This window comes from Micromys minutus, assembly GCF_963924665.1.
Source record: "Micromys minutus genome assembly, chromosome: 24".
Taxonomy (NCBI): Eukaryota; Metazoa; Chordata; class Mammalia; order Rodentia; family Muridae; genus Micromys; species Micromys minutus.
This window is the reverse complement of record NC_137959.1, coordinates 47218346-47242394: the sequence shown is the minus strand read 5'-3', so window position 1 is coordinate 47242394 and position 24049 is coordinate 47218346. Positions and strand designations below refer to the sequence as shown.

General features: G+C 49.9%; 1 protein-coding gene across 2 annotated transcripts in view; it reads left to right on the top strand.

Moving 5' to 3' along the window:
• Positions 1 to 24049, top strand: part of SIPA1L2 (signal induced proliferation associated 1 like 2) — a 69193-nt gene that overhangs the window by 2006 nt on the left and 43138 nt on the right. For both annotated transcript variants that reach the window (XM_080936612.1, XM_080936611.1), the window contains exons 2-7: positions 5714 to 5847; positions 7557 to 7745; positions 11910 to 12084; positions 13150 to 13253; positions 19168 to 19325; positions 20302 to 20878. In XM_080936612.1, coding sequence (XP_080792738.1) covers positions 5714 to 5847; positions 7557 to 7745; positions 11910 to 12084; positions 13150 to 13253; positions 19168 to 19325; positions 20302 to 20878 — 1337 coding nt within the window. The remainder of the gene's footprint in view (positions 1 to 5713; positions 5848 to 7556; positions 7746 to 11909; positions 12085 to 13149; positions 13254 to 19167; positions 19326 to 20301; positions 20879 to 24049) is intronic.

The following is a 24049-nucleotide window of genomic DNA, read 5'->3' as shown; positions in this document are numbered from 1 at the left end:
CCTTTTACAAGTTATCAGTAGTCCAAAAACCCATCTGTGACAGTCTTTTGAAGCAGGCATTCCTGATCCCATGAAGAAGGCAGAAGTTTAGCTCAGAGGACAGTCACGCTGTGATCAAAATACCCAGCACCCCAGGGGACAGCTTAGGAGGAGGAAGGGTTTGTTCTGACATGTTTCAGAGAGTGCAGGCCATAGTCAAGTGTCTGTGTGCTCTTGGGGTGAACATGGGATCATGTTGTGCAAAGAATATTTCCTCACACAGTGGGCAGGGAGGGACAGACAGGCGGTGACAAACGTCAGTGACCTGGTCTTCCAGCTAAGTTCTCCCTTGTTACGTTTCTAGGACCCTTCCAAGTAGCAGCAGCTACAGACCTTTTGTCCACCATATGAGCTGTAGAAGATGCTGGATCATTCCAGTCCAGGCACTGCTGTGGGCCGCACTACTTTAGATCAGCTTCCTCGGGGTCCAGGGCCATGGCCCACAGCTCGGGTTCTTGGTCAGGAGTTGTCCACTGCAGCCTGTTAGAGACCCATCACCTGGCCGTGGTGACATGCTCCCTCCCCCTCTGACATCAAGCTTCATTTAAATTTTACCCCTCTTACTGTGTGTCCTGTGCTATCCTCTGTGTAGCTCCTACACTGTGTAACTAGAGAACTGTGGGTTTCCCACTATTCTCTGCTCTTGCCTCGTTAATTCAGAGACTGGATGTACCAAAGTCCTGCTGAAAGAATTCATGAATTGACCGGATGTGCATGGTTCTGAAACGGGGTCAGACAGGCAGACACAGAGTTAGAGTTCCTTCTGCTGTTTTTATGGAAGTCTTTCATATAGTATAGAATAAATTATTTTTGCTTTTCTCTGTCTGACCATCTGCAACACAGGCTTTGCCACCAGTTGCTCCTTTCCCCATTCTCAGCTCTCCTGTTTAATTCAGTCCCTGTCACAGGAAAGCCCAGAACCTCTGAACTGTGTTTCAGTCTGGGGTTTGACTGACACCTCGTGCTGTGCCCTCAGGTAGGAGCTCTGGGAAGGAAGAAGACAATTGCATTTGGCTTTCAAAAACAACCTCAGAGAAACAGGCTTCCTCCCCAAGACTGTTGTCCTAGCATGAAGCTGGCGTGTGAAGTCAAGTCTGTAAGCGGCTCAGCATCCAGGCTGGGTGCTGGCGAGGTAGGGCATCAGGAGGAAAGGTTCTTAACAGCTCCCACTCAAGTTTGTCTCACGTCAGATTGTGTGAGAGGAACCAAGTTTACTGCCCCTGACTGTTGGCACCAGATGGATCCTCTGATGTCACGGTGGTCCCCACAGGTGTGCCCACAGACCCATCTTTCAGGTGCTCCAGATTTTGTCAGGTTGACAACACTAACTTCAAGCTCCCTTTCCCTGCCTCACTTTTTCTTCCATCTTTTAGCCTCCCCTTTCCTTCCTCTTTCTCCACCTCCTTCCTGTATAAAATGGCACCTGACAGGACACTTGACTTTCTTCAGGGGTGGAGGCAACTTGAAAGAGCAGAGAGTTTCAGAGTGGCACAATGCCAGGCACTTGCTCTCCTGCACAGGCAGTGAGGGCACAGGGAGTCAGTGTAAGGTCCTGCAAAGGCCTGTTCACACCAGACCTCAGCAGGTCTTAGGTCAGCCTTGGAGAAACAGGAAGGAAGGTGCTGCTTTTTCTGTGAGGCTTGCTTGATGGGCAAAGTGGAGAGCTCAGAGGTGCTCTGCTCTGGTCCAGTGAGCTGGAAGTGAAGGCCACCATCATGGACGGTCCCACAGGTTCTGGGATCCTAGTAAAGCCCACTTGGCATCTGCTCCGCTCCAAGCTCCATGCCCCTCCCATCTCAAAATGCACAGAAGCTGGCTGGACAACTGAGCTTCCCCAGCAGCCTGTTGCCTCTCTTGAGATACTTTCTCCCCCTCCTCGTCCTCCTCCTCCTCCTCCTCCTCCTCTTCCTCCTTCTGAGATCACTCCACTGAGAACCGCATCGAGCAGAAGTGGCGGGTGATGGCTCTCTCCGTCCCTTGTGTGCTGTCACACCTGTGCCCATGCACTTGGAGAGCTGAGGAGTCCTTCTAGACTCTTTACCCTTCTTTTAGAGGCAGGGTCTCCCAGCTGAAACCAGTGCTTACTGGTGCCACTGGGCTGGCTTCATGTCGCCTTAGGGACCTCCTGCCTCTGCCTTCCTCCCTGTCAGGGATTAGATGGCATTTGGGTGGGTTTAGGAATTCAGTCTTCATGAATGTTTCTATGGAGACGGGTGTGGTGAGCATCTTATCCAGAGCCATCTTCCCAGCCCCTGGCTTAGGTTTCACCTCTTGTGTGTTATGGAAGTGCTGCTGCCAGGCTGCCTGCATGCGGACATTTACAGCAGTAATCTGCTGTGCCCCTATAGCAGGTCACATAACCTCTCACCTTTGACCCTTTCTAAAACATGGGCCTTCATTGGTTTTATAGGAAGCAACTGTAATATTTTTAAACATTTTATTATTTCATTTCAATGCTGTGGGTTCTCCAAGCTTATTAGTAGTTTGGTTAAGTTTGGGTCAAAGGCATTTGATGACACCAATAACTCAGTCTTCCTGCCTAGAGAATGGGCTCATAAAGCAGGAGTATGGGTTTCTCAAGGTTGGGTATGACTTTACAGTAGTCTTCTGAGGCAGGATTTTCATTTGCCCATTTCCTGCACTTTTATTGTCTTTTGACTGCAGCTCCTAAAGTGTGGTGCTAGCTGGTGGTCTGGAATGCAGGCACATAGCTGACTAGAAAAGGCGACCAGTTGTGCCCTGTCACCCTGTCAGCATTCGAAAACAAAGTGACCAGCAGTTGCCGAAAGGCAGAGAGCTTCTGTGGTCTGCCGTGTGCTGCAGCAGCTTCCTGGCGGACCTGCCCTGCCCTCATCCATCTCTCCATTCCCCCTTCCTCACCTGCTCTACTCATTGGCGACTTACCATTAATAAGTCTCTAGAAACGACATTGGGCTGGGGTCCCAGGCTCCCCCCAGTTCTTTGTCATCTTCCTGCCCCACCCCCCAGCCACTGTCCTGATGGAACAACACCAGGATGCTGACTCTCATTCCCACACTGATGTCTGGTTAAGCACCTTTTTTATCATGTTCTATTGTATTCGGATGATGTGTGGATTTTCATTCAACTTATCAACAGCTTTCCTCATGGTTTCCACCCTGCCTGGGAAGGATTTCATTTGATTCACCCTTGAAACAATTTTATGGAAATCATCAGCTCATTGACTGTGGGGGGCCATGGTCTGAATGCACACAGCTATGAGGGCCTTGCTCATGAGCCTCTGTCCAGAGTGGCTGGGCTTCTCAGAACAAAATTAACAGATCTTTCCTGAAAGGGATGCATGATGTCCTTTAAAAGAGTTGCCTTTGTTCCCTCTGGAGAAAGGGGGGGGGGGTACAGAGCATGGGCTGTGTTCACGTCTTCATGGTCTGTGGGCATGTTCTATATAAGAGCTAAACAGCATGTTCCCAAATCCTGGGAAATTTTTAGTTTCTTTAGAAACACATGCAGGCTTCTCACAGACTGCTTTCTGAAACTAAAGGCACCACCAGGAGGTTCCTAGCAAAGACTGGTAAGGCAGAACCAATATGGGGTCTGCAGGCACAGGCGCGGACTATAGGGACCTCAGCCCCCATCTGTATTCAGAAATGCATGTGTGTGAGTCAGAGCCAGAAATGGAAGCCAGATGTGGCTGGAACATAGGTCTACAGGAGTGAGAGGGGGCCATCCTGTGCTCTCTGCTCACTAGGCTGTGCTCCTTGTCATCTCTGACAGTTCCCCAGTTTTCAAAACTTGGTTTCTTATTCAGTGGAGTATTGTGTGCCACTGTCATTTAAACAGAGGGCTGTGTTCACAACTGCATTTGCCCAGGGAGTCGTCACAGGACAACAGACCAATGACCAACCCACAGTGCCACAGAGCATTGCCAGGAGCAGTAGAGGCCAAACACCAAACATGTGGAAGGATAACCAGACACAGTGTGGACCGCTCTAGACTGAAGCCATAAAGGCAGGTTTCATGCCGTGTCCTGGGCCCCTTATCACGAATGCATCTCAAGAGAACAAGACACACTGAAGTCAAGTTAAACTACTGATTTAAAAGGCTGTTCAGCTTCTTCAAGCCTGATGTGTGTTTGGTGACACTGTCTTGTTCACTGCCTTGGCTGTTGGCAGCAAGTACTGTATCTGCCACACAGACTTTCTCCATTCTGAAACTGATCCACCTTCACCCCAAAAGTAGCCTCCTTGTGGTTTCTGCCTCTGCCTGGTTCTAGAGGGACCGAATATCTGTGTTACAGGAGTCTGCTCCCCAAGAAATGTAAAACAAACGGCCTGTATTTCAGACCCAACTAGGCAGTGTCGGCCGGAGCAGAGCGCAGGCAGTTGCCCCTTTGGCCTCAGGCTGCTCCAGACATTCTCAGAGCACAGAAGCACAGCCAGGACCCTTGCAGAGCATAGGCTTCCCAACTCTGACCTGAGAGTTGGGCAAGAGAAGCCAAAAGCTTGAAGGTAGCATTTAGAGGGGATAAATGTGGTGTTTTGTGTTAGGGTGGGGGACAATCAGGGTTGAAGGATGTGGCCCCTAGAGAAATGACCAGGCTGGTTTCCAGAGGGTGAGTGAACAGTTCCTGGGGGTCCTGTCTACCCCTCCCCCGGTTCTGCATGAATCTGTCTGATGTGACTGCTAATGACAGACATTCTCTTAACATGTATCATGGGCACCTGGCCATTGTTCCTGTGTTTGGCAAGGCCCGACTGCCTCTGCTGTGTGGTAAGATGAGCTTCCCGAAGAAATGTCAGTAGGGAAGCTACAGTGAGACATGGTGACTCCTCATTCTGTGTTCCAGAGAGTTGTCCAGAGAGCAGGGAGTACCCGTTACTGGGAAAAGGGTCACATTGTGAGTGGGGATTGCTTCCTAGAATGTTCTCCTGTGTCCACGCTGCTAAATGTCCCCTTCCATGTGGCTTGTATACAGAAGAGTGCAGGCTGGTGACTGTCCATTAGATATACTCCAATGGATGTGTCCTGTGATATACTCTGTTTGGTAGATGGGACACCCCAAGGTCCATCCCTGCCATGGGATTATGGACTTGGGTGTTTTTTCAAGGACCAGGGATTTATGGGAAAGCAAAGCTGAACTGACAGCTTGGCGGAGGGAGTTACTGGATTTGCAGGAGCAGTGACCTTCACAGCCCAGAGACCACATGTGCTTCCTGTCTCTAAATCTCTCCTCAGACATTAGGGACAGTTTAATGGCATGGTGGCCTTTGCCACTCCACTGATAGCTAAGATTACTCTGACTAGTCTGAATGGCTCATTGGGTGACCTCAGGAGTCTCATTCAGCGTGAGGTCACCTTCCATATGGAACGGAGTGCAGACTCCTTGCTGGGTCTTGAGGAGCCATGCTCCTCCCCCTCCACAGTGTGAGGATGCTGACCCGTGTTCCTAACGGTGCTGGTACAGTACAGCAGCTTTGAGGTGGGACTTGAGTATACTGTGGCAGCGTGAAGCAGAGTAGGAGTGCAGAGGGGTAGCCCACGGGACAGGACAAGCTAGGCGGGCTTGCCTAGATCTGAAAGCCAGTAGATTCCGGCTGTGGGAAGGATCATGGTGTAGCCTGTGGCCCTGCTCTCGGACTCACAACATTAACTGCTGCTACAGCACCGCTCCCCCATCTGCTCCTCTGATTCACAGAGCACCAGAACTACTTCGGAATAGATGAAAATCTTGGCCCTGTGGCAGTCAGTATCCGGAGGGAGAAGGTGGAAGATCCCAGGGAGAAAGAAGGATCACAGTTCAACTACAGGGTCGCCTTCAGGACAAGTGAGGTAAGAAGCTGCTGTCAGAGCTCTCCCGCCATTGCACACTACTTATGTTTTAGAAAGCCTAATTTTGATGTCTGTCACTGAATAAGGACACTGAGAGGTGGCTATGTGGTTTCATCCTAAGTAAGTAAATACTTGGAAACCTGTCCTGGATCTCAGGTGACCACAGTCTCACCACATTGCATAGCAGGACAGCATGGTGAAGGTGGGCAGCTCTGGGGCTGAGACATGAGAACAGATGAGATCTACATAGAAGGTAGAGATGAGTTTAAAACCAAATGCAAAAGGTGAGGCAGCCTGCAGTGGGACTGGTGTGTGACAGGCAGGCATAACCAAGGTGACCACTTGTCTCTCCAGCCCACACCCTGGAGAGCAGATTGCTGTGCCCGTGGACCTCATACTGAGTAAAAACTGAGGTCATTACACACATTGTATAGCTAAACAGCAGATACCAATCATCCCAAGGACTCAGGGCTTCCTGCATAGCAGGTCTTGGTCCTTTGACCCACATAATCAGAGTGGGACCTGTTTGGCATATCTTTCAAAATGTGCCAGCTCACCACTTCGGGTCAGACACAAAAGAGGCTTTTCTACTTTCTTTGCTTCTGTAAGCATAGGGACACTGTGTCTCAGCTGGTATTTGCAGATGTCCTGCTGAGCTAGACTGACTAGGTGCTGATGCTGATGACCTGAGGCTGACTATGTTCATATGAGCTAAACCCTTCCTTGAGTGACAGCTTTGAAGAGAGACCTGTGCACACTAAAGGTTAGGATAGTAACTGAATTTAAATAATTGATGAACCCAGCTGTCATGATGGCTTTCACACTAGTCACCTTCTTTCCATCTGTTGACAGCATGGCTAGTGTGTGTGCCATGTGTCTCTGGGATGACACTCTGTTCCCATGGTCAAACAGTAAGATCTCTTAGACCACAGGGCAGTGGCTTTCTCTATTATGACAGCTGGGATGGTGGCCTAGGTGTCTTCCTTACTTTTCTTTTTCTGTGATGACACCACGGCCAAGACAGTATAAAAGAAACATTTATTGGGGCTCATGGTTACCAAGGGTTAGAGTCCATGATCATCATGGGAGGAACCATGGTAGCAGGCAGGCATGGCACTGGAACAGTAGCTAAGAGCTCACATCCTTGACCTATAAGCAGGAGGGAGAGAGGGCTAACAGAAAGGCTTAAGCTTTTGAAACCTCAAAGCCTGCCTCCAGGCTAGCAAGGCCACACCTCCTAATCCTTTTCAAACAGTTCCACCAACAGGATCCAAGCATTCAAATATATAAGCCTATATTCTCATCCAGAACACCACCCCAGGCTTCCAAGGTATAGAACAAAACACAAGACTGGGTTCCATGGCCCTCCTCTTAGCCACCCACACGCAGCCCCAGGGGTGTTCCGTGTAGGTTTAGTCTTCAACAGAAGACATGGAAGGGATAAACGGAAGTGCACAGATGAGAGGAGGGGGATGTGCTGGGGCTTCAGAGCTTCAATTGTCTGGTGAGGCTCTGACTCCTTTCTTAGGCTCTCATCTGTTTGTCTTGGCCCTCCTGATGTCTTCCCTTCCCTCTGTAGGGATGTTGTTGATAAAAGACATATTTGTTTTATGTTTTCAGATAGAGCACCTTGCTTCCATTTGATAAACTGTTAGATCCCCTTGTGAATAACCAGCAACCAGTACTAACCGGAGTCTCATTTGCCACAGCTCACAACTCTGAGAGGAGCAATCCTAGAAGACGCCGTCCCCTCCACAGCCCGGCACGGCACCGCCCGGGGCCTGCCCCTCAAGGAAGTCCTAGAGTATGTTATCCCGGAGCTGAGTATCCAGTGTCTGCGGCAAGCAGCCAACTCCCCCAAGGTCCCAGAACAGCTGCTCAAGCTGGACGAGCAAGGGGTACGTAAAGTGTGTGACCAGAAAGCTCATGCAAGCCTGGACTGCACAAGTAAAAATGAAATTTTCTGTTTGTGTAACCCGCCCCCAGACAAGTGTTTACTGTGTCTTTGGCTGGTCTTGAACTGAGAACCTTCCTGTCCCAGTCTCCCAGGTAGCCAGAATTAGAAACATGAGCTGTCACACTGGATTCTCATGTTCTTTCCTTTGAATCCATTTATAATAAATGCCTCTAAGTGAAGTGTGTGGCCCCAAAGACCACTCTAGCCAATTCCACAGAGGCTCCATGTTTCCCAAACCCATGTGGTTTTGCTTTGTGGGAACAGACCACATGACAGCTGGAGCCCGCTGTGTTCCCATGGTGAGGCCATAAGCCAGGCAGGTCCCGAAAGAAGTTTTGCCTGGTGTTGTGAGCCCTTGGGCGACACTGTGTGAGAATTGGATGACAAGGAGCCAGTCATGGACACAGGCTCCAGTTGTTTCCTGCCTGCTGCATGCTGACGTGGCTTTATTCTGTGGTGACATATACACCTGAGCGTCAGCTGACCTCTCGGCTCTGACTGCTCCTCCTGCAACATGGAAACAAAGGGCTGCTGAGAAACAGCTTTTGAGACGTTCACCCCTGAAAGAAACACTGTCTGCACCGCCCAGCTGACTCCCCGCTTCTAACTGGCTGTGGCTGCTGTGTTTATTTTCCTGAAAGCAAATCTGTCTGTGAGGGCACCTACACAGAAAAAGTAGTTCAGATATCTACGCAGTAATTAACCTCGCTGTGGCGCCTCTTTCTCAGGGTCTGTAGCCTTGCTGGTCTTCTGTGATTGGCTTCTGGCCATATTTCCCTTCAGGACACAGTGTGGAGACTGAAGCTTGTTCATTAGTTTGAGATGTTTTAGGCAGGGGCCGGAGTGCTATGGAGAGCCCGAGGAGTCACCCACATGGGCGCTGGAGTTGAGCTTCTCTGGAAGAGCAGCAGGTGCTCATGGCGTGGAGCCCCTCTCCCTGTGTTTGTTAAAGAAATGTTCTTTTTCTGTGTGTGGGTATGATACCTAAAGAGGGGATCATTTCCCTAAAACTGGAGTTAGCGGTGACTCTGAGTGGTGATCTGGGTGCTAGGAGTTGAAGTTGGGTCCTCTGTACGGGCAACAAGTGCTTTTTACACTGTTTTTTTCTTTTCCTTCTCAAAGAGATTCTTCTAGTTTACACAGCAGGTGATTCACAGGCTGGTCTTCTGGGATAGTGTCCGGACACACACCTCAGTATAGCGTCTGTGACAGAGTCTGTCCTGAAGGCTAGTGTTCTTGGCCACATGGCCCAGACATGGCAGACGGACATCACGTTTGCCCCGCCCACTGAGCCGTGGGGAGGAGCCCAGAAACTGTGTAGCCTGCCTGTTCCCTTCATTTGTGTTTAAATCTTGTTGATAATGACAAACTGTCTTAGTCACTGTTCTGCTGCTCGGAAGAGACAACCACGGCAGCTCCTGTAAAAGAAAGCATTGAATCATGGGCTTGCTTACAGATTCAATTGTCATGGCAGGAAGCATGGTGGCATGCTGGGACACATGGTGCTGGAGAAGGAGCTGAGTGTTGTACATCTTGGTTCATGAACAGAGGGGAGGGGGAGGTTGGCTTAGTGTGGGCTTTTGAAACTTCAAAGCCCACCCCAGTGACACACTTCCTCTAACAAGGCTGCACCGCCTCTTTTACCTTCCTCAGTAGCACCACCCCTGCTGACTAAGCATTCAAACAGGGAGCTGGTGGAAACAGAGTGGCCAGCCTTGATCACGACCCAGGAGAAAGAGATGTGGCTGAGTCCCCTGCTGTCTCTGTGTGTTTCCTGCTCTCAGCCCTGAGCCTGGGAAACTGGCAATCTAGTGTTTGAGTGTGTCACTCTCTCATGTCCCAGAGAGTGTGCCCCAGCTCTCAGGTCCCAGTGAGTGTGCCCCAGCCCTCAGGTCCCAGTGAGTGTGCCCCTGGCCTCAGGTCCCAGTGAGTGTGCCCTGCCCTCAGGTCCCAGTGAGTGTGCCCTGCCCTCAGGTCCCATCTGCTGTTTTCCTCACACCTGCCTGTGGTTTCTCTTGTGGGTTAGGTTGGCCTGGAGTTTGCAGAAGTGTTGAGATCAGCCTGGGGTGAGCAGATGAGGGCTGGAAGAGTGATCTGGGAAGAAGGGAGTCAATGTTTGCTTGTCTGTGGCAGTGAGCAGCAGAGCCTGCTGCTGCCTTCTAGTAGACGAGAAGCCATTTTAACCGTGTTTTAGTTTCCTAAGAGTCCAAGTGACAGTAAGTCGCTTCCCAGATATGGTTACATTGTTGGCAGTAGTTCTGGATTCCTGTGACAATTTCTCCCTAATGTTCCATCTTGCTGGCAACTCACTGGAGAGCAAGTGAGGGAGGTGTGGTGCTGACAGCCAGGGTACAGCCCTATCCCTGTTCACATTGTATGTTACCCTGCATTTGCAAGATCAAAATTCTAACTGTTGTTGTGCCCAGCGGTCTTGGTACCCATGATGCAGGCCTCGTGTTTGGAAACTCCACCGCCTTCTCAGTTTGGATCTAGACAGTAGGGTGTTGAGTGCCTGGATGGCAGAGGGAGAATCGGCCAGTACTGAGCAGGGAGCCGCCCCGGTTCTCAGTCCCAAGGATTCATTAAGTCTGCCAGGTGTGGGGAATCAGGGAGTGACTCCCGTGGAGGCTCTGCTCGGCCCGCCTGAAGCACACCTCGGGATACGGGGCGTGGCACCTGATGCTCCGGTGCTTAAAGTGGACACTGCAGACCCTTTGCTAATGGTTACCCACTGTGTATGTGTGTAGCATCTTGATGTCAGCTTGGACTCCCAGTTAAGTCATCTCCCTCAGTGTCCCCAAAGTTCTGAAGGTCCTAAACCATCTCCCAAGCTACCTAGGCCCAACTGCCATTCATAAAGAAACAACAAAGCAACTTTAAATTAGGTGATATTTCTTCTTTTGAGGGGGATTTTTTTTTCTTTTTGAGCACAGCAAAGAATAAGCCCATAATACCAGGTGCTCAGTAGCTGGTGCACAGCCTCTCTCAGCCCACAGCCGAGGCCAGAGTCATCATTGCCATCTTTGTGATGAAGAAGGAGCTGTGGCCCCACACTCCCCACCCACCCTAGTGTCTGTCAGCAGAGAAAGATGATTCTGTCATGCTGTGGGCACCCATCAAAGAGTTAGGGAGACTTCCGCCAGCACTGTCTGCCACGGATAATGAGGTGGATGAGACAACCCATTCTGTGTTCTTGTTCCAAGAACTTCCTGTCCCTCTGCCTTCTTTACTGTGGGGTCTATAGAGGCCGAGCTTCCCGTCTCAGTACTGGAGCCCAGCATGTTACGGATCTGCATCTGCAGCGAGTTGGTGATGTTTAAGGCCTGCCAGTCTCTCAGGCTCCTTGCTGCTAGGATGCTCAAGGCCTCTGCTGGCAGGGCTGAGAAGTAGGTCTTTCGGGAAAATAAGCAATTGCTGAAGCTGTAGCTAGTCTCTCTGGTTCTGGAGGACATCTGTGGCTTCCACCTCAGCACAGCATCGACTCTGAGGTAGAATTGCGACAGGAACTGTTCAAAGGCTGCCACAGCTCTTCCTGGAGTATTGTGTCTACAGCCAACGTCTTCTCTTCCGAATAGCCTACAATGTGAGAAATGACTATGACTGTGCAACCGAACTTACCGTGGTGGAAAGAAACATTTTCTATGCACACACACGTATCACATCCTCGCTGGAATTCTTTTCTTACCCGACCTTAATTCGATTTGATTTCCCTCCTTTGAGCCAAGACTTTTTCATGCATGTTCAAATAAATTACAGAACAAAAAGAGAGGAGAGGCAGAGAGGATTTTTCTAAGTCCTTGGCCTTTCCCTGTTCTGCAGTTGGAAGGGAATCCTAATTATGCCTTTCAGTGTGTTAGATGAGGTGTTTGTGTAGCAGCATTTTTAGCTTCATGTCTCAACAGGGCTGCCCACTCTCTTTCTCCATTCCCACGTGGCGCGGGCCACAGACGCTGCTCCTCAGGGCTTTCACTCCTAGAGCTGGTTTTGGGACTGTTTCCAGCATGCTTTCCTGGGAACCGGATCCCAGGCTTCCGCAGCTTGGACTTGGTAGAAGCAAGTGGGTCTGGAGTCCCTGCCAAGTTCAGCGTGTTTCCTCTCATTGCAGCTCAGCTTCCAGCACAAAATTGGGATCCTGTACTGCAAAGCTGGACAGAGCACGGAAGAGGAAATGTACAACAACGAGACAGCGGGGCCGGCCTTCGAGGAGTTCCTGGACCTCCTCGGCCAGAGAGTGAGGCTGAGGGGCTTCAGCAAGTACCGTGCACAGTTGGACAATAAGAGTAAGCATGTGTGCAAGTTCTGTGTGTTTGTGTGAGTGCATGTTTATATGCATGTGTATGTGAGTAGCCTGTATGCTTATGATATACACATTTGTGTATTTATATACATTTAAAAACAACAGATGATTAGCTTTGTAGTCAACAGTTCAGATGTCACCATTTCTTGTTTAAAATATTTATGTGCGGAATATGATACATGTTTGTGTACATTATGGTAGGTACATGCATGTTCATGTGGAGACCAGAGGTTATGTCAGTATCCTCCTGGATCTGAACACACACACACACTATGAGGGGCTTGTGGAGGTCATAGGACAACTCTGAGCAGTTGATTTTCTTTTCCATGTTACCGAGAAAGGATGTCTCATTCCCATTGCTCCATGAAGTATCCCAGGCTCTCTGACCCTTGTGTATGGGCAGCTCTGTTCCACATCCTGTCTTGCCATAGACATGTTATGGGTGCATCAGGCTGATACCCCGCTAGTTTGCGAGGGTCCCAGAGATCCGGCTTGGGTTGTCTGGTTTGTGTGGCCGTGTCTGTCACTCAGTGGACTATCTCACTGCTCCATCCACTTGGCTTTTTCTGAACCTAGAACTCACTGAGAAGGTCACACTGGCAGGCAGCACCCTGCGTCGGCCTGTCTCCACACCATCACATGCAGCCATTCACTGCCTCAATGAGTTTTTGCATGGGTGCTGCCGTTCCAACTCAGGTCCCCACACTCATTTGGCAAGCACTTTACCAACTGAACCATCTCCCTAGCCTCACATTAGCATCTTAACGTGTGTTGGTGCAGGAAGGACAGACAGAAAGGGAACAGCCTCTCCTCCTGGTCCCTGAGTTGACTCATACTCAGTAGAGAGTTGACTGGAAAGTAGGGGTGGGGGCAGCTCCAGGGGAGCTGATGACAGCTGAGCACAGTGTGCCTAAGGCATTACATTCAGGGTTGCACACAGTGTGCCTTGTGCTTTTCAACCCAAACACCCTCTGCAGAAATCACATCCAAGTGGAAGAGCCCAGATTCTGTGCTTGCCTAACTAGTTTTATAATTACTTTGTTTTCAGCGGATTCCACAGGGACTCACTCCCTCTACACCACTTATAAAGACTTCGAACTCATGTTCCATGTGTCCACACTGCTTCCGTATATGCCAAACAACAGGCAGCAGGTAAGGCCTCCTGTGTACATCATGGTATGCCCCTCCCCCAACCTGTGTCCGCCGGTCCATCCTTCCAGCTTCCCATGTCCGCCATCAGGTGACCCTGAGTGAGACTGAGACTCAGTTTATATGTCGTAGGCTGCTCCTGGCAAGCCGACCATCTCTGGCTGGTGCCTGGGATCTCAGCCTTCATTGGGCTGTTACTGTATTTTCCATTGATCAGGAAACCGAGGAGCTGGCTACACAGATCACAGACTCTTTACAAGAACCCATGTTGACCGTGCTAATGATGAGAACAGCTGAGCCGACCAGACAGGTTTCTACACGTGGGTTCATAGCTTATTTATAGAGAACAGTTACTGCAGTGTAGCCTGGAGCTCTTGTTGCCGCTGTTTCTCTCCTCACCAGGGTGTTAGTTCCTTGTTCTGATGACATAGAGTGTTGACCGTTTGTGTGAGGAGAGGGTTCTACTGTGCTGGCCGTCACTCCCACAGACTTAGGAAATGTTGAAAGCTTAACGATGCCTAAAACATCATGAGGTAATTAGCAGGCTGCTTTCCATGGCTATCAGATGAGTTGAGCTTTGTAGAAATGACAGCAAATACTGGCAGTGGTGTGGCCACTCCAGGAACTTGGTTTGGGGGTTTAAGGTGGTCCCCTGGGGCAGCAGCTCCACCCTCAGCACCTCTAGAGTCTGTGCTTTGTCCAAGATGAGTAAAGATGGACAGAGGGAGGAGTGCTGCCCGCATGTCTGGAGCCCCCTAGGGAAGGGCCTGAGCTGTCGGGATGTAGCTTAGGGCATTTGTATTGGAGTTAAGGGGGGACTGAGACACATTTGTCTCTGAGCGTGGGTGCCTACATTCCGGGTACCACACCTGCCTTCCTGTGTGGATGGGGGCACGGAGAGCACAGTGTGGCCTGGCCGTGATGCATCGGAAGGATGAACATGGTAAACGGCAAAGAACGATCTCACTTCCTTTTTTATTTTATTTTAATGTTTAGACCTGCTTATTTTATTTTATGTGTGTCTTAGTTAGGGTCTTATTGCTGGTGTCAGGGTCTTATTGCTGTTAAGAGACACCGTGACCACAGCAACTCTTATAAGGGAAAATATTTCATTGAGGCAGGCTTATAGGTTCAGAGGTTTAGTCCATTATCGTGGCAGGAAGCATGGCGGCATGCGGGCAGACATGGCGCAGCAGGAAAACACTGGCATACTGGCCTACACTGAACATCTGAGACCTCAAAGCCTACCCTCACAGTGACACACTTCCTCCAACAAGGCCACACCTCATAGTAGTGTCACTCCCTTTGGGCCTTTGAGGCATTTTTATTCAGACCAGCACAGTGTGTATGGTGCTTGCTGGGGGTGACACTGCAGATTGTTATGAGCTACCATGAAGGGTGTTGGGAGCCCAACCCAGGTGATTATCTGGGAGAGCAGCCGGCTCCCCAGCCTGAGTTCTCTAATTTCTTAAACACTTGTGAAATGCATGGGTTGAGTCAAAACTTACATTTTTCCCAAAGAAGAAGCCAACGCCTGTTTCCCTCTCACTGCTTCTAAGCCCTAAAGGTCCTTCCACTGGGAAGACCACTGGGGAGCACGGGAGGCACAGACGCTTCGACTTCACTTTCCATCTTTCTTGGTGCTCACTAGCTGAACATTTTCTTTCAGGCTCCTAGCTCCATCCCTCGAGCTTCCTGAACTATCCACAGTATTTTCTAGTATGTTTTTTTCTTCTCCCCTCACCTTTGGAAGATCTGTCTCTAGATTCTTGGGATCACTAGCCTTCACTACCAGTTCTGGCTTTGAGCCCCAAAAACAGTGTCCTGTGCAGTGTGCCCGAGTTTTATGGATGCTATTGTATGATCCCAGTATTTTTAGGTGGCTAGATTTGCTTGTTGGCTTTGTCACCATTTCTAATAATGGTGTGTAAAGGTGAGGCCTGGATACGTCAGGAACTCTGGAGACTTTCTCACCCTGACTCTAATAGACCTGATAGCAGCCTGTCGTTGTTCTGTCTGTGGCTGAGCTGTGGTTCTCTCTGATCTGGATTCCTCTTGACTCTTCTTATGTCTCTTATCCCACAAATGACGCCCACAAACATAATACCAAGAACAGGAAAGTCTGAAGGACCAGCCAGACTCTTGGCAACTGCCACAGGACTCAGCCCAGCTGGAACCCGGCCCTGCCTATACCCTTGGTTGCATTAGCCCCAGAGTGTGCGTACTTGTTAACTGACCCAGACTCCTCAGAGGATCTGTTTTCATGGGTTTGTTCCTGTAATAAATTCGTCCAGGAACTGCTTGTTTGAGGCAGTAAAGACCTGGGAGTCTTCAGCAGGCCTGTGTCCTGTGCCCCCTCCCACAGAGGAAGCCTTACCTGCCCCAGGGATTACAGATGCTCCTGTATCCCACATCTCCACACAGATAAGCTCACACTGGCCTCTCCTGAGGCTGTATTTCCTGTGTGTCCCTTCTCTGAGCAGATCACAGCTCCGCCATCATGTGATATCATCACCAAGAACTCCACAAGGCAACTTCAAACTTCACCTTGGCTGAGACACCCTTTCTTCAGAGTAGGCTCATAAAAGAGGAGACGGAGTAGTGCCTAGACTACCATAACCTTTTCTTTCCTAGTGCATGTGTGGCCCTGCAGAGAAGGGGCATTGCACCCATGAATTACCTGAGGAGTGACCAGGTCCTGCGGGTTTCAGTATTATGTTCAAAGCGGACTTACAGGCGGCGATGCTTGGGCTGGGCCTGGGCTGCTGAGACTGGCGGCAAGCCCTGCTGTTGTCCTGGTTGCCTCAGCTGATGAGGACTGTGGGTTGGCAGAGCAGCCGGGCGGTTCAGCACTTCCTCAGCATGTTGTGCTTTTGTCTGTGTCCCCTCTGCTGTCACAGCCAGGACAAAGTGCAGAGGTGGCTCTGTGTTCAGCTTCCTCCCCACCCCTGGGTAGGAATGACACAGCTGGAGGTTGCTGAGGAAGCTGAGGGCTGGGCTAACCAAACTTCAGTCTGTCTTCATCTTCACTGTAGAGTGCCATTGCTTAGCTAGTTTGTGTATTTACTCGCTGTCAGCAAACTGTGGCATCGGAGACAGTAAGTCACTGAGGAATGTTTGAGCCATCAGTCAAGTTTGTGGTGGGCTTGGTGGGAGGCAAGAGCTGCCGGCTCACTGTGTGCTTCTGTGGGGAGCAAGAAGGCTGTCTTTGGATCTAAAGGCCTTGTTCAACTATACAGAGGTTGCCTGCCTCCCTTAGTTTGTTGGTGCTTTGAGTTAGGGTCTTGCCACATGCCCATAGGTCAGTTGTCTGAGTGCCAGGAACACAGTGCACACAATGGTTCTGCACACAGGTGGCGCAGAGCCCTCCTGCCCAGCCTTTGGTTCTCTTCGTGGGACATTCTCCGTATAAATGATAACAAGGAGGCTTCTGTTATGGTTCAAAGCCAAGGCCCTTTTCTTGGGCAGTCTCCTGGCTACTCCTAGGCTCTATACCTTTCTCTGCTGGCCTTTGGTCTGCTTGTTCCTCTCCAAATCTGAGCTCTTAATCTCCTCTGCTTTCTTCCCCTCTCTGCCTGGAAGTTCTGCCCCCTCCTGGCTATTGTCCATCAATCTTTATTACAAACCAATCAACAGTGAGACCATCTCTGATCCATTCTGGATTGCCTGTAGGCATCCAGGTGAGCAGCTGTGGGAACACAAGCATTTACACACAGTCCTGCCATCCCATAGCTCTCTGCTGGTGCTGACACAGAGCTCACCACTGACAATCAGAGGCATGCTTTCACTCTGTGTAAAAGTAAAGGTCACCCCAACATCTCTGGGCTCTCCTCACAGCACTCTCAGGAGTCCTGTTCTCTGGGGATTCTGAATGAGTGGTGTTTGGGACAGGTACCGCCCTGTGTTCCACAGATTTGCCCAACGACAGCGTGAGGCTGGGCTCTGCTTCAGTAGTTCTTTCATTTCTGATCTTCCCATGTCTGGTCACAACATATGAAAATAAGCAATTCAGATGTCACAAAAGAAGGAGAATTGTTTTGCCAATTTTGCCGAGTATAGTTTTCGCTGTATTTTTTTACATGAATGTGAAATGGTACATTTTACTTAGAGGTGCATAAAACTCTGTTAAAACTAGAGATTTGAACAGGGGGGAGTTCAGTGAATCTGCTACTGTATATTAAAACATGCTTCAAAACTTTCCTCTCACAGTACAGTGATTCCCCTGTGCTCAGAGGTTTAACCACAGGATCCAGGCAGGATGCTCCCCGGCCGTGCCATGGGCATCCCTGGCCATGGAGAGCTCCTTCTGGAGGAACAGTTCCTGTTCACTCCCTAAGCTGGGGAGCTCACTGTGGACCTATTGATTTTCCTAAAAGTTGAACTTAATGCTCTGGAAAGTGAGACATGCTCTGTAGGTAACAACTAAGCTGAAGGGCAAAGGTACGGCCTTTGTTGTTGCCAGTGAAGGACAACTTACTGCCGCAGACAGGCCCATCCCTGGAGTGACAGCACCAGCTCTCCTGAGGACCACTGGCTGAATCTGAAGTGCAGGTGCCCACTTACACGATGCTTGCCAGCACTTCCAGGGGGCCTCCTGTGCAGGTCTTGGCATGTGGTCACAGGGAAGCGAGCGTGGTTTTAACCCACAGTAAAAGGAACCTGGGTTGGGTGCCTCCTTGGTGCTGGGCACTGCCTTTGGAACGCAGGAAGCCAGCCAGCATACCTCCTGTCCTTGGGAAGGTGCAGTTATAGAAATGTGCACCAGCCAATAGGGATCTGGGGCACCTAGGTGACAGACTTCTCACTGAGAGGACATCTGAGGAAATCAGTGTGGGTGAGGAAAGATTTACTGTCACAGCCCATGGTCTATCAGAGGAAACTTCTGTGCCCCCTTGGCCTCTGGGAGACAAGTGAACACAAGCTGCCTCCAAGGCACTTCCCAGTGGCCTGCCTCCTCCAGCCAGGCCCCCTCATCTCCATAGTGCTTCCCATGAAGCCTTCTGTAGATCTCTCTACTGGAGCTCAGTGCCCTGAGGCTTCCCTGACTTGCCAGAGTTCCATGGTGAACACTGCTGTATAGGGACCAAGCTTTTCTGCATGAACTTTTGGGAGACATTTCAGATCCAAACTTGAAGAACAGAGAGGGTTGTCCAGGTGAGGTGTCACTCCACACAGACAGGAACTGTCCCGGAAGAGCTTGCAGTGAGCGCATTCTTGTCAGTCAGAAGTAAGTCAGAAACAAAGGTGGATTTAGATTGCCGCTCTGAGATCTCCCCTGGACTTTGAGTTTTGCAAGATTACAAAAAATTAGGTTTTCTGGCTTTTAATGTAGTGGAATTCTGGATTCATTAATTAATCTAGATTGCATCAAAAGGCCAACTTTGAGTTAATTAGTTCAAAGATCCAGGCTGCCCCCAGAGGCAGCCTCCTATTTTGTGTTTTGTTGTTTGTTGTTTTACAGAAATGCAAGCCAGCCTGGGAGCCTGTGGTCTAAGCCAGGGCTCTCTGTGTGGTAGGTCATTCCTCCTCGAGCTGTCACCTCTCTAAGTTGACATGCTTAAACTATAGCATATCTTACAAAGCATTTGGGTCACTAGAGTGTGATTGTAGGATGAAAGAACTAGCTGGGTAAAAGGAGAGAAAATAGAAGCAGAATTTTACGTAAAAGGGATAGGTTGGGATGTAGCCCAGGGTAGCCCACTTCCCTCTTAGGACCATGCTCTCTCCCTGATAACATTGTATGTTGCGTTTCTCTTTCTGGGGGTCTTCTGCTTGTGGACCACCTGGTTGTCAGGATGTTCAAGGCTGCTGGACCCCAGGAAGGGCTCTGCTTGTCTCTGTTCTTCCTCAGCAGAGAGGAGCAGGCTGTATACATTAGTGTACTTTATGTCACTCTGGGTGTCCCTTCCCTAAACAGCTTCTGAGAAAGAGGCACATCGGCAACGACATCGTCACCATCGTCTTCCAAGAGCCAGGCGCCCTCCCATTCACCCCCAAGAACATTCGTTCACACTTCCAGCATGTCTTCGTCATAGTGAAGGTGCACAACCCCTGCACAGAAAGCGTGTGCTACAGGTGAGCCTGAGGCCCCTCCCATGTGGCTTTCAATTCTCTTAGCTTCATAGCTACCTAACCTCCCTCCCTCCTTCCATCCTCCTTCCTCTCACTTTGCATAGCCTAGGCTGGACAGGAACTCAACCTCTCAAGTGCTGGCACTGTAGCCTGCCTGATAATAATTGTTATTTATTTTTGGTAGTGCTGGGAATTAAGCCCAGGGCTTTGTGTATGTGATCCACATGCTTCACCATTGAAGCTACATTTCCTAGCCAGCCTCATAATATTCTATTATATTTTTGCAAGCAGTAATTGCCTTCTTCCCTTGAGAAAGGAAGTGCATGGTGACTCAAGGGAGTGGGGTTCAATTTCCTGCTTTCCTGAGAGGCTAAACAGGGCCCATGGCTGACACCAGCCTCTCTGTAGGATGGTACGGTCCATCCACCGCCACCAGGGAAGTGAATGGCAAGCGAAATCCTAGAGACTTCCAGGCTGGGTCACTGGGGCCCAGAGCCCACACTTGCTTTGATGACTTTAAAGGCTTCAGAGTCCCAAGGCCATCTGTTAGGCCTGCCCTGAGTCCTTGCTTCTGTTTGGGGCTGTGCCTTAGGAGGCCACTAAGATGAATGACTGTTCTGTGTACATTGATAAGAACACTCCTACCTGACTGCTTGTCTTAGGAATATAGGAGTTTATTTTCTTAACTTTAATAATGTGTGTGTGTGTGTGTGTGTTTGTGTGCGCGCGCGAGCGAGCACGTATGGGTACACACCTGCTGGGGGAGGTGCACAATTCCTGTGTGCATGCATGCATATGAAGGCTAAGGTTAATGTCAGAACTCCTTCTCAGTGGTTCTTTTTCCTTGGACAGAGCTCTCAGTAAAGCCCTGAGCTCACTGATGTGGTTTTTGGGGGTCTAAACTCTGGTCATCAGGTTTGTGCAGCGGGTGGGGAAATATGTCACCTCATAGCTCATCCCATGTCATTTCCTTCCTCAGCGTTGGAGTTTCCAGGTCAAAGGATGTCCCTCCCTTCGGTCCCCCAATTCCCAAAGGTGTAACTTTTCCAAAGTCAGCTGTCTTCCGGGACTTCCTTTTAGCCAAAGTGATCAATGCAGAAAACGCTGCCCATAAGTCAGAGAAATTCCGGGCCATGGCTACCCGAACAAGGCAAGAATACTTGAAGGATTTAGCAGAAAACTTTGTTACAACTGCCACAGTGGACACTTCTGCAAAATTCAGTTTCATCACCCTGGGGGCAAAGAAGAAAGAGCGGGTAAAGCCAAGGAAAGACGCGCACCTGTTCAGCATTGGGGCTATCATGTGGCACGTGGTGGCACGGGACTTTGGCCAGTCAGCAGACATTGAGTGTCTTCTGGGGATCTCCAATGAGTTCATCATGCTGATAGAGAAGGATTCCAAGAATGTCGTGTTTAACTGTTCCTGTAGGGATGTGATTGGCTGGACTTCAGGGTTAGTGAGCATCAAAGTCTTCTATGAAAGGGGAGAGTGTATCCTGCTGTCCTCAGTGGATAACTGTTCCGAAGACATCCGAGAAATAGTACAACGACTGGTAGTAAGTATGGCTTGTGTCTCCCTGTCTGTGCTTCAGCCTCAGAGCCCTGGCAGGTTGTACCGGGAACCCACCGCAGTCCCGGGGCTTGGGAAAGCAGCTGCTATTCCAGAGAGTACTTTGGTTTTCTTTTGAGACAGTCTATCAAGGCCCAGGACAGTTTTGAACTCACCAAGTAGCCAAGGGTGACCTTGAACTTGTAATCCACCTGCCTCCTTCCCCTCATAAGTGCTGGGATCCCAGCTGTAGCCTCCAGTGTCCGATTTTGTATGGTGCTGAAGACCACACCCAGGGTGCGCTCATTGCATGGTAGTTGAGCAATCCACTGACTGACCATCCACAACCTACAGTCTTGCTTGTTTTTAAACAAGAATCAGCAAACACAAGCAGTGAACAACACCCACAACCATGTGACTAGGAAAGCTGAGCCAACCTCAAAAAGTGTTAGGAACTATTTCTGTAATAGTTGAAGAAAAACCAGGAGATTATAAGTTAGTGTGCTGAGCACTGCACACCCTTACAAACACAGATCTGTTGTTTACTGATGACTGGGCCCTCCCTCCCCTTTTTTTGCATGTATACCATATATTTTCATTTAAAAATGTTAAATGTGATTCTAATATCTCATTTTTCACAAAATTGGACATTACGTTAGAAAATGAAAACAGTCCTCATCAGGAGACTTGTGAAAAGAGGAGGAGGCCCTTTAGTCTGGGACAAGGCCAGTAAGTCAGGCAGCACGCGCTTGCTGCACAGACACGAGGACCTCATTTTCTCCTGAGCATCCTGGATAGCGTGGTGCTGTGTACCTGTGAGCCCAACACGGAGCCGGCAGAGTCAAGAGTCCCTGGGGCCTGCTAGCCAAGATCAAGGTGGACATCTGAGGGGTGACGTGCAAGGCTGACCTCTGGCCTCCACACACATGCACACACGCATGCTCGCATACACACCACACAGATTAAAAGATGGGGTCTTTCCATGTACCCAGGCCATCTGGAGTTTACAGTATATCCCAGGCCAGCTTCAAACTTGAGATCCTCCTGCCTCAGCCTCTCAAGTGCTGAGATTACAAGTGTGTGCCACCATGACTTAATGTGATTTTTTTAACACTAAACTCCAGCATGTGCCCAAGTTGGGAAATAGTCACATTTATGTTTCCAACGTTAACAAAGCAACATTCAGATTTTCTTTGGGTGTGCAGTAGAGCAATAGAGATGATTTGCTGTGTGGACTGCTTACATCTCATTGGTAAATCCTCTCCCAGAGTCAACTGAGAATCATTAAAGGGGGATGTGGATTACACTTCCTGTCCTTTCTTCCCACAGAGTGAGTCTCTTTCCTTATTAGCAAGGCTAGCGTGAGAGAGTTAAATCAGCCGGTATGTCGGTGTTGGAGTGGCTACAGTCATTGCAGGCAACGCCTACATGAGACCGTCAAGTTAGAGGTTGTAGGGACCCCACAGAGCATGGCCAGAGGTGTACTCAGTACATACAGGAGGAGAGCTCACTCCCAGGGGGACCTTGGGCATGCCACCTGAGTCCTGGAAAGCCATCCTCAGAGGGTCATGCTTGAATAGACATTTCCCCATCACATTTCAACCTAACAGACTTTGAATGAAGACCCTCTATTTGTACCGTCCAGTAGGCCCCACGAATCACAGAGCTGATCCCAGGTACGTGGGTGGGAGACTGCTATTTTCACAGGGTTATTGAGTCAGCATAAGTACATGGGGCACTTGAGAGACAAGGAGAGTCTGCTCTGCCTTCGGGATGTCTGAAAGCCGGGGCGATGACGTGAGGACAATAGGGAGGAAGTCAGGGACAGCACCAGCTGATGCAGTTTAGCAGGTATCCCCAATTAAGTTTCAGGTAGCAGCTACATTCTCATCTGCCAGAACATAGGCATCTTAGATGCCACCTGTGTTGAGGGGGTGGGGTGCTTAGAGCCAAGCTAGAAAGGAGGTGAGAAAGTATCTATGGATGTTAGACTCCGAGAGACTGCTTGGTTAACAGTTCAGATCACTGAAAACTTGAACCTTTTGGAACTTCCCTCCTGGCTGGCACCAGCGCTCCCTTTCTGCTGAGTCCCTGGCATCAGCATCTTGCTGGTCTGGGAGAAGCCAACTGGCAGTGTGTGCACTTTTGTAACCATGGAAACCTAGGCCAGATGCTGATGCGGGGAGCAAGCTGCAGCTCCCCAGCTGTGCTCACAGCCATGGGGCTGGATAATAGGAATGTGTGTGTTCAGAGCCAGGTTCCTGGTCGGGAGACTTTATTGAACTGAAACTCCTGTACACTGCCCCTAGGGCTTTGGGGATGGAGGATAATACCTCCCAACTTGAAATTTCTCACAAAAAGTGATGTCATCGTCTTCAAATGATGTTTAATGACCCATGTTTTCCTTTCATGGCATTGCAAGCCACATTCCATCAGTGCCTCTGAGGGTTACAGTAGCTAATTACCTCACGGTGGCACTGAGCCGCCAAACTGGCTCTTTCATGTTCTTCTTGGGCTACTGTGTAGACTCCTAGTCTTCCAGAGGAGTGTCATTGGAACTTCCTGGGATGGCCCTTAGCCTTCATGGCACAAGCGACAGAAGGAAGGGTGACTTCAGGAACAGAAGGCTCCTCTGTTACCTGAAAAGCCCCAACGTTGCTCAGAACGGCCCTTGGTACCAGATGGACATAGGTGGTCACTCCCAGGAGGCCAAGTAGGACAGGCTAGGAAGTCTTCAGGCCAGTGCATGGAGGGCAGTTAGGGCTTTTCCCACAGTCTGGTCTCTCCTGGGCCATTCCTGAATACAGGGGCAGTCACTGAGTAGGAGACCAGACTCACTTCAGGCCACGCGTGGCTGTTTTGAGTTAGATAAAAGTACCCAGGAGGCCTGAGTCTCCTCCTTCTTTCTCCTGTCCTGCATCCAGAAGAGAGGAATTCAAGTGCTTTGGAGTCCTTTTAATGACAGGAAGTGGGGGATGGCAGAATGCATGCAGAGCTCCCAGGCTGCAGCTCAGTGGCTTCTCCAGCCAGGCAGCCTGCCCGCTGAGCCATGGTGACACCAAGCTTTGGTTCTGTTCTTTGTCACGGGCAGCCATGGTGAACTTTGGATTCAGATACCTTCCTGATCACTTGGAAGGACAGGGGTGGCTGAGGATAGAGCCAAGGGGGAGAAGGGCTT